This window comes from Cottoperca gobio, chromosome 19 (genome assembly GCF_900634415.1).
Source record: "Cottoperca gobio chromosome 19, fCotGob3.1, whole genome shotgun sequence".
Taxonomy (NCBI): domain Eukaryota; kingdom Metazoa; phylum Chordata; class Actinopteri; order Perciformes; family Bovichtidae; genus Cottoperca; species Cottoperca gobio.
In genome coordinates, this window is record NC_041373.1 from 16,119,859 (window position 1) to 16,139,761 (window position 19,903).

The 19,903-nt window shown below is 39.6% G+C and overlaps 1 protein-coding gene and 1 long non-coding RNA gene across 3 annotated transcripts in view; one reads left to right on the top strand and one right to left on the bottom strand.

Annotated features, from left to right (window-relative positions):
* The window catches only part of LOC115024358 (uncharacterized), a 40,853-nt gene that overhangs the window by 19,384 nt on the left and 1,566 nt on the right, over positions 1-19,903 (bottom strand). For both annotated transcript variants that reach the window (XR_003834112.1, XR_003834113.1), the window contains exon 2: positions 5,145-5,249. This is a non-coding gene — a long non-coding RNA (uncharacterized LOC115024358). The remainder of the gene's footprint in view (positions 1-5,144; positions 5,250-19,903) is intronic.
* Positions 11,108-12,917, top strand: kcnj12a (potassium inwardly rectifying channel subfamily J member 12a). The gene has a single exon (XM_029455834.1). It carries the CDS (start codon positions 11,108-11,110, stop codon positions 12,407-12,409), a length of 1,302 nt encoding a protein of 433 aa, XP_029311694.1. The 3' UTR covers positions 12,410-12,917.

Genomic DNA, 19,903 nt, shown 5'->3' on the forward strand with positions numbered 1-19,903 from the left:
CTGCCACCCCCAGCGTCGCACTAGACAGCACATTAGGTAATGAAACTTTGTGAAAAGCCAGGATGCAAGTTTCGAGTGAGGTGAAAAGTATATGAAGGGTTTCAAACTGTATGGAAACAGTTTTATATCTGACATATAGATCATTCAGAAAGTGAAGATGATGTCTTACACGGACTCCCAAATTCATAACTAAACCATAACCACAAGTATAAACTCTACACCGGCAACATGAGAGTATGAACGCTAGGATTCATCCTGTCTAATAAAGTGCAGCCGGTCTGTTACTAATATAATGAGGCTTGAAATGCTTTTAACAATCTCACGCCTTTAGGCCTCAGTGAAAGCCAAATCCTTACAATACACATGCCAACACTTACTGACTGTCACCAGAGGAGACGCAAAGATCGTGCTCAATACTTTTCTATAGAGTACTCCCACAGATTAGCATTAGCACAACGTGTAAACAGTGATTTGAGGACACAGGGAGAACCTAAGAGACATTAATCAAATGTGGAAATGAATATTTGTTGAAATATTTGATGTGTCAGGTGTAAATGACCTAATCTGTTATATTACAGATAGAATTGCAGTTCATTTTAGGCTGTAAACCAGCCAGTTATAAAAGAAAAGAAAGAATATTTTAAGTATAATACTTAAATATTAACAAGTACAAAAAACACAGCAGATAATCATATCTAAGCATGAACACTTGCCACTGTGTATGCATAACAAATATCTTTCTCCTCGTCAAACACCCACATTTAAACCCTTTTTATCATCATTTCAGCACGTCACTAGAAATGATCGAGGTGTACTTATCAGGACACCTCCAGTGTATTATCACACTTAAACCATGTCCACTTGCCAGGGAAGGAATTCACTGAGGAGCATTAACTGAGGCCAGTGGTTAAACTGTTGACTGTGTCCTGATATACTATTTTAATGCGCCAATCAGACGCATTGCCTGTTATTCCTCGGTTAGCTAATGGCTATTGCGTAAGTGTAGGCAGTGGATGGTTAAAGTGAAAGACAAGAATGACGTTATTAAGGGTATAGTTATGGCCATCAGATCAAACCTCCATCATTGTCCTGGACTCAAAGAAGCACCCAGAGTGAGGCTGAGAGAAAGAGGGATGTTAAGTGCAGCTGTAGGAGTCATTATGTAAAAGCATAAACGGTCTCTGTCTCCACATGCAGTTATCGCTCCTGTGACTGTGATAGTGTAGTCGCTGTTGTGGAATGTCTTACTATGGTGTTGTGTTCTTGAACAAATCCCTCTTAACAGTATCAGACCTGGCTGGAAATCAATTGTGAGTCTGGCAAACAGAACTTGACGAAGGAATATTTTTCTATTTCCTATTTCTTTCTGAGTGATAGGCAGTAAGCAGAGCATTCAGTGGTTTTGCATTATCCTTAATGTCTAGTAGCCGCATGCCGGCGATTAGAGTCCACGGCAGGTCTGGGTTTAACATGTTTAACTGGGTAATATGGAAGAAAATATCTGAAGGGAATTTGTTCCCACTGATCTCCTTTATACAACGTATCAGTCGTCAGTGTATGATCAACCTGAGCAGTGAAGTGTATGAAACTACAATAGCAGACGATTAATCTGCATCCCACTCCTTTTCACTTTCAATATTTGTCTCAAGTTCTTTCTGATAAAAACACCATTTTCATTTGTTAAATGTGTTTGCCTCAAAACTGGAACCCGCGATGGATATCGCCACCAGTGAGCAGCCACTCGGCATGATATTCTATTTAAAACCCACTTAATGTGACACTGCGGCCCTGATATGAAAACAATCAGCTCTGAATGAAAGAACACAGAAACTTTAGCAAAAGCAAATTACCCTGGCAGATCTTTAAGTTTGTGTAAGATGTTGTTTCCACCAGCACATGCACGCACACTCCAACCACGGCCACGCTAAGCAACAGACAGCTGGGCCCAAGAACAAGAAGGCCTTTTCACAACTATTTCAGCCAGTGTGAGTACAGTAATATCACATTCCTAATCCCCACTGACAAGAAATGAAGTTGCAAAAATAAAATGAACAGGAAAGGCTCCAAAGCCTGAAATAGCTGCATGAGACAGGAGTCTCAGAGAATAATGTAATTGGGGTGCTTAGTGACAAGCCGAGCGGCGAAGGGGGAAAGTTCAGAGCTCTTCCGGACTTCCACACACTACAAAGACACATTAGTGAGGGACAAAGTGACTTGTCAAGATAAGAGGTAAAGACGCAGTGAAAAAATTAAAAGTCTTGTATTAAGTACTTCAATAAGGAGTAATGAATGCGTGTGACATGAAGTACAATCACATCTCATCTATAAGGGTTAATCTATCACGTCCCAAAATGAATCTTTACCTAAATTACTAACAGAGCACATATTTCATGTGTATTTCACTTTGTGTGTCAAAGCCCTTTAGATGATATGTTTCTGATCGTGATGGGGAGAGATGGAGCTGTCAGCAGCAATAATTCAATACAGCGCCTGTGCAGTGTCTGCCTCAGGCGAGCGTCATTGTAAAAGATGAACCGCCACAATCACTATCACCAGGAAGATTGTGAAAAGTTTATTCTTAGAGCCCTTCTGATTAATGCAAATTACACCTTGCTGCAAAAACTGTCAGAAGCGGAGGGATTTCACTATCTCCCAATCTCCTTTTTCTTCACTCGCTGCAGTTTAAAACCTCCGTTTGACATGAAGTCTGTATTTCAAACGTCCCATTTAAGTCTGTTTTTGATGTTGCACTGTGGCTAAAGGGTTGCATGATTTCTGTGTGATGTTTTTGCAAACAAATCAATTATTTTTAGTTGAGCATTTTAATTATTTTTCCTCACAGGCAGAAGAGTCACTGCTCTGCACAGCATGGAGGCATTTCAGTTCAAATGCTGTGAAATGGCCGGATTAGACAGATGTTCTGTTCTGTTTAGTGAGGAGAGCCAATCAAGCCCAGCTCCATATATGGTGTATTAAATGAAGTTAGTTCGAGCAAGATACAATTCTGGTTTCAAAAGAAATATTTTATTCCTATATTATCTTTTAACTGCTTATGATCTCTAGTTTTTATTTTTCCAACACACTATTTCTCTGATGAGTCATGTTTACAATGGCCTTAGTGTTGCCAAAGCCTTTAGTTGACCAGCAGCTTTCCATCCTTCTTGTTCTTCTCTCTTTGTTTCATTTGAATCAGGTCTTATCGGTCTGAAAATAGTGAAAATGTGTTATACCTGTAGCCATGGAAGCGGCAGCAAATTCCACTTAGCCATCTCCCTGGGAGGCAAAACCCTCATTTAGACACACACACACATGCAAAGGATATGTGAGCTGCCACCTGTGATTATGTTGCAGTTACATAACAAGGTTTACAGTCTAGATGTGTGAACCTTGTGATCTACTGTTCTCCAGGCTTGCAGCATCACGCCGTCAAAGCCTTACATTATGCAGGGACGGGTACAGTACCTGTTGCCGACACAGACTGAGAGGCGCTTTAAAAGGACGCTTTGAGCTCCATTAGTTGACGTCCTCAGCCAAACACAATAGCCTGGTGATGATCACACACAGGCTATTGCAAATCACCCTCAGAAGCCTGAAATCAGAGGCTGCGAAGGAGAAAGAATAGGAGCAGAGAGAGAGAGAGAGGGAGGGGGGGGACAGAGAGAGGGTTCCTGCACTGATGAATCATTAGTGATAAAGCTGAGCCTGAGCCAGTATGGCTGTATTTAGAAACTTTCACTCTTTCACCCCACACTAATTTTCCTCTCTTTTAGCGTTTGACTGATGACTGGCTCTCTGAGACGTGAGAAAAGGGAAGCAGGCACTCAGCTCGGAGGATAATGTCAAACTTTGAAGCTGTCATGGGTAACGGTAATGTACTCAAGAGTGGTGAGGATGCAGGAAAAGCTACATCTTGTTCCAAATATCAGCTGAAGGCACAAAACCAGGGACACTGAAGAATTCTCCAGAGATACAGGCATAATGACACATCAAGACAATAGTCCTGTGGTTACACCAAAAACAACTCTTCATTGGGAGTTAACAGTGTTTTCTTAGAAGATTTCATATGTAAAAGTGTTACGGAAAATGATGAAATAAGAGAGCTGACTAATAGAGTGATTGGCATACTTCAGTTTCAATTCCTCTGACGCGGGAGTCCTGGTGTGGCGAGACTGCCATATTGTCAAAATCACATGCACACGAGCACACACGTACATCCTCGGGTCAAATGTTACTGATGAGTCTTTGGTGACAAGTGTGAAAGGCATCACTCTGCACTGGGACACAGCACCCAGCAGCATGATATATTGAAACACACTCTGCGCTGCACAGCACACATATGAACTAGATACATGAAGATTTGCCCCGGTCATGTCTCGGCTGTGCAACAATCAATATTATCACCTGATGCTGCAAAGTCCCGTGTATTATCTTTAATCTAAATTATTTAATCATCTTTTCTGTGATGGGAAATGGTGGGATGACAGGATTTCTCCCAGAGTAAAAGCAGAGCAGATGGACTAAAAAAGGGCTGTTAATTTTATGTGGGAAATCATTGTGAAAGCCTTTCTTCTTCATAATGTTGCTTCCATTTACTTCTGATCAACATCTGATCAAATACAATGGTGGATTGTCTGCTTGTGTTTTCTGAATGATACGTCTGTGCATCAAGTGGCTGTCAACTGGTAGTGCCATGAAGTGGGAGGGAGGGAAAGAGACAACAACAGAGAGAGAGAGAGAGAGAGAGAGAGAGAGAGAGAGAGAGAGAGAGAGAGAGAGAGAGAGCGAGAGAACGAGAGGAGGGGAGGAGAAAAGAGAGGGAGGCTGCAAATGGCAGCTTGTGTGACACTACTGGAGGGAGGGAGGGAGGGAGGGAGAGAGCGAAGAAATAGTCAGAGGGAGAGAGAGTGTGAGAGTGAGAAAGAGAGAGAGAGAGCAGTCCAACTAGATCAGATTGCGAAAGATTGATAGAGAGCTGTTCAGTTAATAACCAGTGAGGGAGTATTGTACAGTTTTATGGCAAATGTGAAAGAAAGAATTCATGTTGGTAATAATGAAGGATGAGCAGAAGACCAGCTGAAGAAATTGCCTCAGAAGATGGAGATACAAAAACTTGTAATTGCACTAGGATAATCCTCGTGTCGTACCTGTTTTGCACGTCTGGCACCGACTGAGCAAAAGTGTCTTGGCCAGAGGTCCTGGTGTGATTCAGCCTGGTCAGTACTGCGTTTCATCTGCACTCGCAACAGGACCTGAAAAAGAGAGAGACAAGAGATCAAGCAAGGATGAAGAAATTCAAAGGGGGTCTGTGCCTTGTGCTGAAGATGATGGAGTGGTTTTCTCCTGTATTAGAGTAACACACAAAGAAGGAGCAGCTGCGGTGGCAGATGCAAAGAATGCCTCAGTTTGGTTAACAGGGACACTGGGAGAGAAGATACCACCTTTTACTTCTGCAGCCGGGGGAAGGACAGGTACAAACAAAGGTAAGAGAAGGGTAGAAAACTTCACCTCAAACTTACAGTCACATCAGTATTTGTCAGATATCACTGGTCTGTAGTGTTTTATAAATAGCACTGGATGGCAATGTTTACTCTCAAGCACATCCACAGTTGTCGTGTTGAAATTAGACGTCTAATAATATCAATTCATAAATGGTTGTTTTAAACAGTTGTTCAGAAACAGTACATACAAATAAAAAAGAAGTTGAATTAGTCATCGATTGCAAAGGATTTTAAAACATATTATGACTTTATGTAAGTTGTTATTTTTGTCCAAACACATGTTATCTCCTAAAACTGGTAGAAAATGTATGTAAAATGGTAAAATCCCATGATTATTCATCTGGTGTGAATATAAACAGCACAGTTTAAAGCTGAAAGTAATTGCTGTACTCATTGTTTCATTTAAAATCTGCTATGCCGTAGTGCAGAGCCAAAACAGAAAATAATGTGCTACTGATCACATACTTACAGTTTATAGCTTTACTACAGCATGAATCTTTTCTGTAGAATGTGGATCGACACCATATTTTAAATTATATTGATTTCTCCAGGCTCATGCAGAGTTAATCACCGCTTATATTTTGGAATGGCCAAGAAGGCCATGCCTGTCGATGTAAGGCTGTGATATTTAAAGCCCCCGAAGGGTTCAAATAAACCAACAAACTAGAAATGTAACTGAAGGTCAGACACAACAAACCTTAAAAGCAATCTGCTAAAACAAAAAATGTAATCCTGAAGTTAACGTTGACTGAAGTTTGGGTCTACAATAACATCTACAACATCTCTACATTGTCTCGATCCATATCAGAGCTTGCTCACTCAGACAGGAGAGGGAGAGGATAAACACGCATTGCACTGTGGGACTGTTTATAATTCATCAGAAAATCAGGTGGCGAACTGAACCGACAATTGATGATAGATTAATAATTATTAAAAATGCCAAAAACAATTCTAAAGAATTGCTGTTTCTTATTATTGTAAACTGAATATTCAGACAAAATAAGAAATTTTAGGATATCTCTTTCAAATCTAGTAAGCTGTGATGATAGATTTATATTTGATAGACCAATTAATGACAGAAATTAAATACATTTAATTTAATTTATTCAACAGAATTATCATTAGTTTTAGGCCGGGACAAAGGCGTAACCAATGTAAACAAACAAACATTTCTGGATTACATCTTCCCAATTCCACTTCAACAAACACCTTGATAATACATGAACTGGTTACAACTTGAGCACTCACTATCTGGTGTTATATCATAGCACGCCTTTTCATTTAGTACAATATTACTGAAGGACAGACAGGAGCAGGTATTAATGGATAAAAGTGCACTTTTCTATCAGAATATAAAGAAATCACTGATGTGAGGGTACAAAAGAGATGAAGAGAAAGAATATTATGCAGTGTTGCCTGACACTTCAATTATCTCATCCTGTTTTTCATCTCAGCTTAGTTCAGTTTGATTCAATGTTATTATCAAAAAGGGATATTTAGCATGCAGTGGACTCGCCAAAAACATCAAATATAACACAAGGCACAATACCATATCGAAAACATGGACTACAGCTTATGCATCGTCTTATAAGACTAACATCTAGCAGTACTGCATTAAAAGTAATATATCTCAGCCTGTGAGCTCTAACCAACAGGTGTTACTTAAATGTGAGTTTAATATGAGTGATTCAGCTTTTGTGAATGGGTACAAGTCATTAAAAAAACTACATAGATAAAAAATGTAAAAAGCTCAGTGAGAGGCTCACATATGGGAATGATCAATCAATAGGAACCAGGTGTTTGAACTGTGGAAGAGCTACAGGTGCAGCAAATAATTGCCGATTTTGTTCTACTAGCAGCTGTTAGAACAATGTGAGAAGATGACTCAGTTCTCTATGAACACCTCTCTCTACCACTTCTCTCAATAACCACCTGAGATGGTATCTCAGGACGGGGCTGGCCTACATAACCAGTCTAAATGCCTCCAGGGTACTGTCTGGTTCTAACGTATACGTCTCTTTGTCTAGTTGCAGTCGAACCACAAAATGACAAAGTGTCAATTATTGTGTTATATAAAACTGTGAGCCAGCTAGTTTGTATAAGATACTGTCAACATCTCTGCATGGTGCAGTGGTGTTACTTTCTTTAGGAAAATACCTGAAGGTCACTTGAGACGGGACGAGTTCTGCGTTGTGAGCTATAGGAAAATACAATGACACCTGAGCCTCGGCTCTTCCTTTACAATGGCCTTGGGAGGTGGGCCGGGATCGTAGTGGTTGAGCTCAGTTTCTTGCATGCTTGTCTTGAGATGAAGTACCCCCTCCCACTACACCTCATTGTTCCTCAAAATCCCTTCCATTATTTTGCACATCCAATTATTCATTCTATTCACCCTAATCAGCTGCGAGCTTATCGTCTCCCCTAGTAGCTCCTCTCAACTCCACAAGAGCACACACAGCAGACAAGGTCACAAAAGGTGCAATTATTGGCTGTGGTGGAAATCACTTTCTGTGTCATGCCTTATGAATCAAAGATGCATATTTATTCTAAACAGGGTTGGAAGCGGCTATACATTTCCCACTGATTAACTTGTCTCTTAATACAAGGACTAACAACTATATATACACACCTTACACAGCAGCAGTAAGCTTATATCTAGGTGTTGTCTTTTGTTCGTCCCTGTTTTAAAAAACATATTTGTGGGTAATAGCAGGTTGTAATCATGCGTTTTAAATGTTGGGTTTAGGGCCAATACAGGTTCGTTTACGTTGATAAGATCAGCACTTTTCATCTATACAACCAGCCGGTCAATTACATGTGAGTAAGCTCTTCCTGTAACTATAGTAATATGGCTAAAGAACTACCGATTGCCCTTTTAACTTTGAATTCATTTGAATTAAGGAAATTAAGATTCATAGCTACTCAGCTGTCACTAGCAGTTGCTTAATCTAATGTCAAACCTTTTGACACAATAAAGACGAATGTCAAATCAAAGTCAAAGAGCTGGTGACAAAGATGGATCTTTAAGCACCATGTACACTCAATCCTTACATACAACCTCTCGGAGGGACAATCTGATTTAAAGAGCTTCCCGTGTAGCTACAGCAAAGGCTTGCTGCATGGGTCGAGACTCTGAGGCACTTATCTAATGACTCCAAGGACATAGGGAAGGTTTTTACTTCAATTTGATCAATTCACTGGACACCTGACACTGTACTACAGTAAGATATGGACACGCTCAGCATGTAAGGCTGCTCAGGTCATGCGTGTACTGTAGAGACCAAGATGTAAAATGTGAAATACAGAGGCGACGTTCAGGCTAAAGATTCATCTCAATTATGTAACACAGTCAGTGTGGTTATTATGCCAATGCAGCCAAGCCTGCCACTACACAGGTGAGCCAATCAGCACAAACATACCTAATTAAACTGTCTGTATAAAAATCAAGCGCTATATACAATGAGAAAGGATGAGACAATCCAGGTTGGTTGACAGATTTACATATGGGATGAGAGGTAGGATTACTATTTTTAGCAATAACAGCTGTTCTCTTTTGGGAATGTAGTGTAATATAGTGAAAAAGCAAATAGAGCCTTTGGAAGGATAAAGATAGAACATAACAGCTACAGAATGTTTTCCTGATACAGTTGTTTGACTCCTGAGGGACAGTTTTAAGATTGTGCATGAGGCAATCTGGCTCCAGATCAGGAGAACTTTCACCGAAAGAGTGTGAGTGAGGGGGGAATAAGTGTGAGTGTGTGGCAGACAGCAGGGCACCCGGGATTTGGGAACGCACATGAGTGAACCGTCGAGTCTTCAGGGCCCAAATCAGGCAAGCAGACATAGAACGGATGTGGCCAGGCGATAAAAGCAGTCTGCACCCAGAGGAGCCTCAGTCCATCCCCATGGGCAAAAGTCCTTGACCCTGAGGCTCAACATCCAGCGCAGTGGCCAGGTTATCTGCCGCCTGACAGAGACAATCATTTGACAGCTGTACTGACATTTTGCAGATGAAGCATACTGTACATTATCAAGTGCATTGTTTGTGTAACCTAAAATATTCTTGTTAGGTAAAGTTCCAGTATGTAATTACAAAAATATGTAATACAGGGCATTGCACAGGGGAGAAATCTAATACTTTCTTGTATAGTGCATCATGGAAAGGTGTTATAAATGTACCGCATCCTCACAGCATGATTAATAACACTGCAAATTGTACAGAATGGGGTCAAATAAATAGTCCTTTGCTCTCCAGCCCTGTACGCAGCATCTGGAATTGCATGTCCAGTGGCACACATACAAGTCCTCTTAGGTTATGTTAAAATACACACGCACACAACCCCCTCTACTCCCCTAACAAATGTATTGTAGTAAAAGGACAATGGCGAACTTAAACCACAAAAGAAATAGAAGAGTGCAGGTTGTTGGATGTGTGATGACTGCATGGCATGCTGCTGATTTACTATAAATAGAACAAAGACGCGCTGAAGACTAACGCTATAGCCTTCCCCGTTACCGGTGGGCTTAAAATATGAAAGCCCTCATTTTATAAAGCTTAACCAGATATGAGTAGTGGCTTACATAAAGGTCAATTTTTTCATTACAGAATAATAAACATCTGTTAGGTGATGACTTAGTTTGCCTCCTCTGCCAACCTTCTTTATAATTTGAAAGAGAAAAGCACAGGAAACGCCATGTGACAGAAGTGGATCTGCTCTGAGGCCAGATCTTCACTTACCCAGCCGACATCAAAAGACATGAGGACCCTTCAGTGAGGGCCAATTGGATTTTGAGTCGTGATGTTTAAAGAGAGCAAGATGGCGAGGAGAAGGATTGTGAATGAACTGAAGGATTATGGATAATAAAATTACAAACCTTGCACTGGGAAAAGGGAGAGTGAAAATAAGTGTTCTCATAAAGTATAACAATGTTGAACGTACTGTAAAACTTTACTGTTAACGCTATTATAATAATCCGTATTGTTTCTAATTATATTTATAATCAGAGTTTGCGAGAGGACAAACTCATCAGAAGCTGGTCTTCCGTAGACTGATTGTTACTGCACTAGTTAATAGGAAACCTTATAATAAACAAACGTCACATTAATTACATGGTAAAATGGTCAGTCATATCAAAAATCGAAATTTATTTAATGCAAATGTATCTAGAATATCTAACAATTTTTATTTTTATTTTTATTCAAATAGAAAGACCACGTACAAAGCTGTAAGTGATGATGGTTAATTGGTCATTTGGGCTCTAAAAGACTAATTTAGTGAAATTATCCATTTATATCACGGTCTACTTTCCATTATGTATGTTTTAGAAGGATTTTCCATTCAGTCACTCAAAGCTTACGTTGTTGTTTTCTTTGTAATGTTTCATACACAGGTATGGTGTGATTTGACCATTATGTCACTGAAAGACACTCACATTGTTTTCCTCTCCTGACATTCTCTACAGGGATTGGATTAAAGCACAAGGCTCCCACCCAGCTCCCTGTCTTTGATTTAGTAAAATGCGTCTTGGCCAGTGATCAAGCTGCGAGGGGCCCCACTCCAGGCCTGCCCTTCTGCACTGACCCTGCAGCTGGAGGCGCTGCGAGGAGCATGAGTGTTGGACGGATCAACCGCTACAGCATTGTGTCATCTGAGGAAGAGGGACTCCGCCTCACTACCATGCATGGCATGAACGGCTTTGGCAATGGCAAGATCCACACACGCCGCAAGTGCCGCAACCGCTTTGTCAAAAAGAATGGCCAGTGCAATGTGCATTTTACCAATATGGAAGATAAGTCGCAGCGCTACATGGCCGATATCTTCACCACATGTGTCGATATTCGCTGGCGATGGATGCTGGTAGTTTTCACTCTTGTGTTTGTTGTCTCCTGGCTGGCCTTTGGCTTAGCCTTTTGGGTCATTGCTTTGCTGCATGGAGATCTGGATAACCCCGCCGGAGATGACAACTTCACTCCATGTGTCCTACAGGTCAATGGATTTGTGGCTGCCTTTCTATTCTCCATTGAAACACAGTCAACCATTGGTTATGGCTATCGCTGTGTGACTGAAGAGTGCCCAATGGCTGTCTTCATGGTGGTCTTCCAGTCCATAGTCGGCTGCATCATTGACTGCTTTATGATTGGCGCCATCATGGCCAAGATGGCCAGGCCTAAGAAACGAGCACAAACACTGTTGTTTAGCCACAATGCTCTCATTGCCATGCGTGATGGAAAGCTGTGCCTCATGTGGAGGGTAGGGAACCTTCGCAAGAGCCACATTGTAGAGGCCCATGTCAGGGCACAGCTCATCAAACCTCGGATCACTGATGAGGGTGAATATATTCCTCTAGACCAGATAGACATTAATGTGGGCTTTGATAAGGGCCTGGACAGGATTTTCTTGGTTTCACCCATCACTATTCTCCATGAGATAGATGAGGAGAGCCCTCTATTTGGGATCAGCAAACAGGACTTGGAGACAGCAGACTTTGAGATTGTCGTCATCTTGGAGGGGATGGTTGAAGCAACCGCCATGACCACACAGGCTCGCAGCTCCTACTTGGCCTCTGAGGTGCTTTGGGGTCACCGTTTCGAGCCAGTCTTGTTTGAGGAGAAGAACCTGTACAAGGTGGATTACTCTCACTTTCACAAAACCTACGAGGTGCCGTCCACCCCCCGCTGCAGTGCCAAGGACATGCTGGAGAACAAGTTCTTAGTCCCCAGCTCAAACTCATTCTGCTATGAAAATGAGCTGGCCTTCATGAGCCGCGATGATGAGGAAGAGGATGTAGTTGGTGTTAGCAGGCCACTGGCGAACCTCAGTCCAGACCGAAACAGCCGACACGAGTTTGAACGCTTACAGGCCACCAGGACGCTGGATCAAAGGTCATATCGTAGAGAGTCGGAAATATGACCTCTACCCATTGACCCTGGCTCAACTTTCAATAACTTTAACCCTAGGGTAAAAATGCAGAACAATGCAAAGTGCCATAGGAAAAGCTGACTGCTGTGAAAGATTGGAAAAGAAATAAGACAACAGTAAAAAGGGACTTAACTGGAAGGAATGGGGAAAAGCAAGAGTACGCAGCTTAGACAATTGTGGTAAGGAATGTCAACAATCAAGGAAAAGGCTAGGGAAAGACCTTCTTCCTAAATGGAAACTTGAATCTTTTTTCACATGGTTATTTTGAGTTAAGAGTGTTCAATGATAGTGCATCAAAAACTATTATGACGGAACCTTATAATCAAATCTTAGGTGTAAATACACTGCTTAGGTAAGTTATGTTTTGTGTGCAGTATCATCAGTTTCCAAAAACACCTCTAAACAATAGAATTTAGCTATTTCAACTTGTTCTTGGGCACAAATAATGGTGTTACAAGGTTTCTCTGCAAGCTCTCCTCGCATTGCTGTCATTTGTTGGACCTGCGTTCAATGACACATTGAAAATTTGTGCATTGCAGCATTCAGTTGCAATGAGCTGTGATAAAACATCTGACCGTGAGCCACTGAGGAAAACATCAACAGCTTCATTTTAGTATTGGTGTGATCCCACCAATGTAGGGAGAGTAGGCAATATTGATTGCACTATGAAGAACATAAAGGAATATGTTGAAAAGAAATGAAATTGTATAGAGAAACACTATTTGTAATTTCTTAATTCCCCATATTTTAGAACAAACCGTTTACAAGCCACCAACACTATGCTTGGCTGCACTGGCCTACACATATCATGTCTTGTACAAACATTGATAAGTAGTCAGGTCAAACTAAACTAAAGCACAAATGGTGGACCCCCCTCTTAAATACACATTTTGTAGTTTCATAACATTTTGTTTTTGCAACATACAGGTTGCAATATCCAAGTTTGTGAAATTAATAACAGAATAGCAGCAAGTTCTAACCCAACAAAGAAATGCACCTTTAAGTGTAACTTTACTTTCACAACTTCACACTTTTTCATCCATTACATATGGAAAATCAGACGTAACAAACTGGTTTAAATTGACCACACTTATTTTTGTCCTAAAAATGAAACTATGCATATTGTTAACAGTATCAGGGGACAGAAATCTGATTGAGATCTGTGTAAGATGAAATGATGTTATGACATTGCTTTAATCAATACCTAATGCCTGAAATAAAATAAAAGAGTAGCTGTTATGTTTATCGAATCTAATTAAATTGGTAATCAAAATGTTACATAATTACTTTAAGCTTTAAAATGTATATAGGAAGGAATTATTTATAACAACCCAATAAGCATCCATTCATTCAAAAATGATAAACGAACAAGCATCATAAGGGCAAATGTGTCTACAACACTTTGTGTTACGCTAATAAGGTTAGAATAGTCCAAACGTGTTAGCCAACATTAGCCTCTTTTCATTTTACATCAACAGTGCATTAATTTAACCACTCTTTATATTGTTAAGAACAGAGTCGATCTCTGTTTTAAACTTTACTTGGGTTATAGACTAATGAGACAATATTATTGAATTATTATATAACAAATGTATCCTTTAACGAATAAAATGAATGTGTGCAAGACTAAGTTTGGCTAAAAACCTGTTATCACTGTCATTGCTGTCCAAACAGATATACATGAGCAAGAGTAAAAGAAAGACAAACTAATTTCCTACTTCACTCCTCAAATTGAATCCCCATTTAAAAACATCACATACTGTAAACAGCTAAATGCATTTGAGCTATATGCTAATGCGATGAGTTAAGACACTGGAAATAGGTCTGAATGGAAGCAATAAAAAGAAGCACACCTTTCTAAATTCATTTTAGTAAGTATATTCTTGAGGATTCTCTACACACTGAACATGAAGACGCATTTTTACAATACTTGATTCTCAGATAACAAGTGAAAGGCAGGGTGTGAGGAGAATGATTCTGCATTTCTTTGTTTTTATTGTACTTGTATACATATGATTTCTCAGATGTAATACCAAAGTAATGAGTGTAGCTCAGACTTAAGTTTTGAAGTGATTGTTCCCACGGTAATCTTCCAAAAACAGTTTGGACTGATCTTGAAAAAACGGATAGTCATATATTCCAAAAAGATATTTGAGTCTTCAGTTTGCAAATGGTCTCTTTACAGATTTAAAATATTTCTTAAAATATGCCATTAATTAAAGCAAATCCCTGTTCAATTAAAAGTTCAAACCAAATCAACTAAACATTTATAGTTATAGCGTTAATCATTTGCTATCACTATATACAGTAGTTTAAGAGAAACAATTATAATGCATGACAACATATTTCTTTGGCATGTATAATAGCATTTAGAAATGATCCCTTATTCTAGACGCCGTCAGAATTTATCATTCAAACCTCAACATGTTTATTTTGTGACACAGAATACTGTTTATCAAGTCCAGTTTATCTATTACCTCATGCCCCTGTGGAACAATTTTAGTTAACTTTCACAGATAAAAGATTGCATATGTGTTAAGAAGGAAACATATAGGATACGGTGAAAAACACAGAGGAGAACCATAAAATGGTCGTTATGTTGGTCACAATGACTTATATTTTCCTAATAGTCATTTAACTCTGTATTCTTTACTCTATGATATTTCTTGGTTGTATGTTGCTTTTTTAGAAAAAATGTGGGATGTAGTTAAATATAAAGAGCATATTTGGCTAATAAGTGAAGTGTTCTTTACCCAACCCTAAACATTTATTATGCTCATTGCCTTCTGGGAAGGTTCTATACACTGATGTGTGAAGCCTCTGCACCTCCTCAGTGGTAAAAACTAAAAAGCATTTCTACTGAATAATTCTTTCGGAGATTGTTTTTGCTTTGATGTTGCCCACCTGAGCCCTTAAAAAAGAAGCACACACATGTTTAAGCTTAATATAAAGGATTAAAAAAAAGCATAGTTACATAAAAAGTATAATAGGGAGCAGCCAGGCTGAAAAAACTGCTTATTTTTTTATACAAAGTTCTTTTTGATAGAATACAGCAATCAATATTTATCTGTTTTTGTCAGAGTACTACAATGAAATCACTATTGAGAGGCAAAAATATGATTCTTGTCTCACTTTTCAATGATTTAATTTCTGTCATGATTAAACAGATATTTCTCTTAAAGGGATGATTGGAAAAACCTTTGACCTCTGTAGAAGTCTTCCTATGTCCAGTAAAATGTCTACTGGGCTTTTGATTTTCATTCAAAGTCATTTAAATTATTCAATTAAAAACTAACTGTGAAAAAAAAAGTTGTTTTTATCTCTTTTGTTGATGTCATGGGCAGTAACGAAACGTAAAATCACATACGAACCCCGGACATCCTCCAGCTTGAGTAATGAATAGACGAAGTGGTAGCTGAGGTAATACATCACCATGTGGGAAGGTTTAAGATGAGAGATCAAGAATGAAGTCACCATAGTCAGATGACTTCCTGGTCTTGGGCCAATTATTCATGAAAGCTCATCAATTAATCACTGTGACACACAAACAACAAGCGGCCAGGGGCCTTTTGGCCCTGCTGAACTGGGCAAGAAGCCTGCAGCCGACTTCATCAGATCAATGGGGTATCAACCCATGAGAGATCAGTATTACTCTACTACCTCAGAACAGAGGAAACCCTAATGTTTTATGTAAGTATTGGATTTAACTATGGGTCTTTCTCACTGAAGACATTTTGTCATGTTAGTATGAAAAACACAGGTGTAAATAATAAAATGATTGATGGCTGCTTCAGTTTCAGGGTCCTGCATTGTGACTGCTGGCTCACTGTCAACAGCATTTTTTTAAAGTTCTGAGCCCTCGTTAATGTTATTAGTATCACCTGTATATTTCTGTACACACTGTTCAGAAGAGCCTAATCAATCGTGGGTATTTTAGGGTGATGCCAACAATGATATTTAGAAGTGAAATAAACTGAGATTTTTGGTTATTAAAGAATTATTACCAAGTGGGACATTTTACAATTAAAAATCATTTTGCCAATTCTCTCTGGTTGACAAACAATATAATGACGACACTGTTTCTAAATTATCACAACCATATGTTTGGCTTGTCTGTCTTGTTACTTATAGGCCAACAGTGATACCAAAAAACATATCTGTGATAAGCTAGTTTTGGCCTAAAATATTGACTCATTGGTCCTCTTGATGATTTTGTTTTCAAGTATAATATGGGATAAGAATAACGTTCTTAACAATGTTTTGCAAATATACAGTTTAAAATGAAAAGGTATTTGTTACATACACTTAGATGCATTTCTCCAAGGCGTAACAGTGACTTGCTTGGTTAAAAACACATGAGAATAAAATGGAAGGATTTAATACATATTTTTGTGAGGGATATCTCATGGCATGAAAAATGGAATGCAACAATCAATTAAAGCAAGACTTTGACATAAACCATATATAGTACATGACATCTACATGTACATGAAAGTTCAAATGTATGGCATTTCTGTAAAGCGTTGAAAGAGTTATGCAAGCTGGCTAGTACAATGCCGTCATCAGCAGCACCACAGAACCCATTTTTGACTGGTGATGAATAATCCTGAACTCTTTGCAAGAGATCTGTGGCCATCAGTTCATTCTAAATAATTTAGGTTGGGGTGATTAAATCACCCACAGTGAGCGACAGATGTGGGATTAACCTGCTGGCCACAAGTTGTGCTGAGCTCAGGCGTTGGGTCTCAGCACCAACTGACACTGGGATCACAGAGGCCATGCCAGAAGCATTTGCCAAGTTTGATTATGTAACATGGCCTGGGCAGTGTATGTTAGTCTTTGTGTTGCATAGTGTCACACACATGAAGTAGAAGTGAAGCTTTCAGGATTACTAGTGGACAGTGTTAATGAGCGTTAAAGATTTTTCATCAGTGTCACACGGGATGTGGAAATCAGAATTTGACTTTACTCTGAAAGTGGGCTGTCTTGATAGCTGTGATGTCAAAATGGCGTACTGTCATAGCAGGATGAGACGCCAGAGGTTCTTTATAATTAAGGGCATGTCAGGAAAAACTGCCCTGTAAATGGGATGGTTGCTATGTAATCCCAAAGACATGCCTTTCAGTTGGGATGGGTAGACTGTGAGTTCAGTTACTTAAGTAGAATCCCATGGTATTCTTATGCTAAGTATTTCTGGGCATCTATGTATCCATGTCCACTGTATGTCACAATTCAACTTTACCAACTTGGGTCAGGGCCCGAAAAAGCAAAGGTGTTACAGGTGCTTTTTGTTGCTCGGTTGTGCCAACAAGGTAAGTATATTGGCTATTTCTACCTATCCCTCAGAGAGGAAATTCAAGCAAATAAAACCATATGAAATACCTCATGGAGGCTGTTATAGATAGATAGACTGACAGACAGACAGACAGAAGGTTGAGATGTTTATTCCTACGTCATCATGATATTTTGTCTAAATTACGCAACAGCAAGTTGACACCCAGGATCCCTTGGGAATGTCCCTTCTGTGACTCTCAGGGAATAGTTGACTACGCCAGCTGGGGCCTAGACTCACACATTTGCTGTCATGATATAAATCAAAAAGCGTTAAACACCTACACCTACAGAGGACTTCTATAGCCAGCTAAAGGATGTGGAAGGATGCAAGGAATTGGCCTCTCAAGGCTCTCTGCCAGCCAGCCCATATAGACTAGATATAATTAATGCTGGAACAAACTCCCTGTAGCCTCGACTCTTGATGACAGTAAAAGGAGGGGGAATCATGTTGAAGGGGCTATATAAAGCTCTTCAGTGTCAAGCCGCATGTGGCTCTGTGGCCAACACTTTCACCGCTAATAGTACTCCGTTAGTTCCTGCGATAGTATCGCTCAATCAAAGATACGTACGGGAGGTCTGAGATCTATATTATTAAAACTACGCTTTTTAGACATTGATAATATTATCTACTACAAATAAATTCATACACATGAATATATAAGCTCATCCCATGGTGTCACAGACGAGAAATATAGTACACATATAATATTATTCTATCTTTCACACTGTAAGTGCAAAGGGAAATATATTTTATAGGTCACTAGACGTACACAAAGTACTGGAAGTTATACATAGTACTACATTGGGAGATCAATATTGTGGTACATACTGAGGTATGAATTGAGTTATTATATATACAGACTATGTGTTTTTCTAAACACGTCACAAGTGTCTCAAGTATGATGGGAATGTATCCAATGACTGAGACATGTTTTGTAGTCGTTTGTGTATTCCATTGTTGCCGAAATGGAAGAGACACAACAGTCCTGTCCTACTACCCACGCTTGTTGTCTTGTGCTATAAGCCAAAAGCCCACTGGCGTTGTCTCAACAGTGCAAGAACACATCAAAAGACTGCAAATGTACACAGGATTTTTAAAGACAGGTTGATGACATCCTTCTATGACTCAATCCGGTAAATGCATTGGCCTTTTTTAAAGAAGACATTTGACATGTCACAGTATGAAAAAGCACAGGAGTAAATAATAACAGTGCTAAAATCACATCACAAGGGCAGACGACTGGATTTTGAGAGAAGCTCTACTGAGCTAATGTTTGCCAAAGTACTAGCAAACTACCCAGCTAGGCTATTTTGGAAAAATACTAGATCAAAACTGTTAAAGGCTCAGCACGCCCACAGAGGTGCTTGGCTAATTAGACCTCTTTACACTATTGTACACATGATGTCACAGGAAAGTGAAAAAGATGTCAATCAAGCACGTCTGAACACGTGCATCCGGTTGCATTTTGAAGTATGCAATACAGCATGCTTTTCTGGTTATTCTGACCCACATTCCTTTGCGCAGCAGCTTTATGTGCAATAGGGACTGTATGCATACTGCATGTAACAGTACATACTTTGTAAAAGCAACTGCAGTACGTACTAAAAGCAAAAAGAAAAAGTATGTCATTTTAAAACACAGCCATTATGTGTGTCCAACATGTGACATATGACAACGTCTTTTCTTGACAAGGCTGCCATTAGGAGCTCTAACCTGAGAAACGAGTCATGTGTAGCGTTAAACATGGCAACACATTATGTGCCTTATCTTCTCTCAGTTACAGTAGGTGCCTCTAGTCTATCCTGATTCATGAAGCAACATGAACGGACAACCTGAGGGGACATAAGGGCACTCTCATTTCCTGGCTCTCCACCCTTGGTAATTGCCGATGTGTGCCCAAAGGCCCTCAGTGTGTTTTAGAAGAAGAGAGAAAGAAAGAGCAAGATAGCAAAGTTGTGTACTGCAGAAAGAGTAGAATAGGTCTACTGTAACGTATATATAGTTCTACAACAGCTCAGAGGCACAAGCCATGAAATATTAGGACTATTTAGTTCTGTTATTTCATAAAGATTATCCTCTTCTGTCCTTCTGTGCAAGGTGGATGTTTAATGTGTTAGCTACCAATTTCCCCAGATTGATTCGAGAAATAA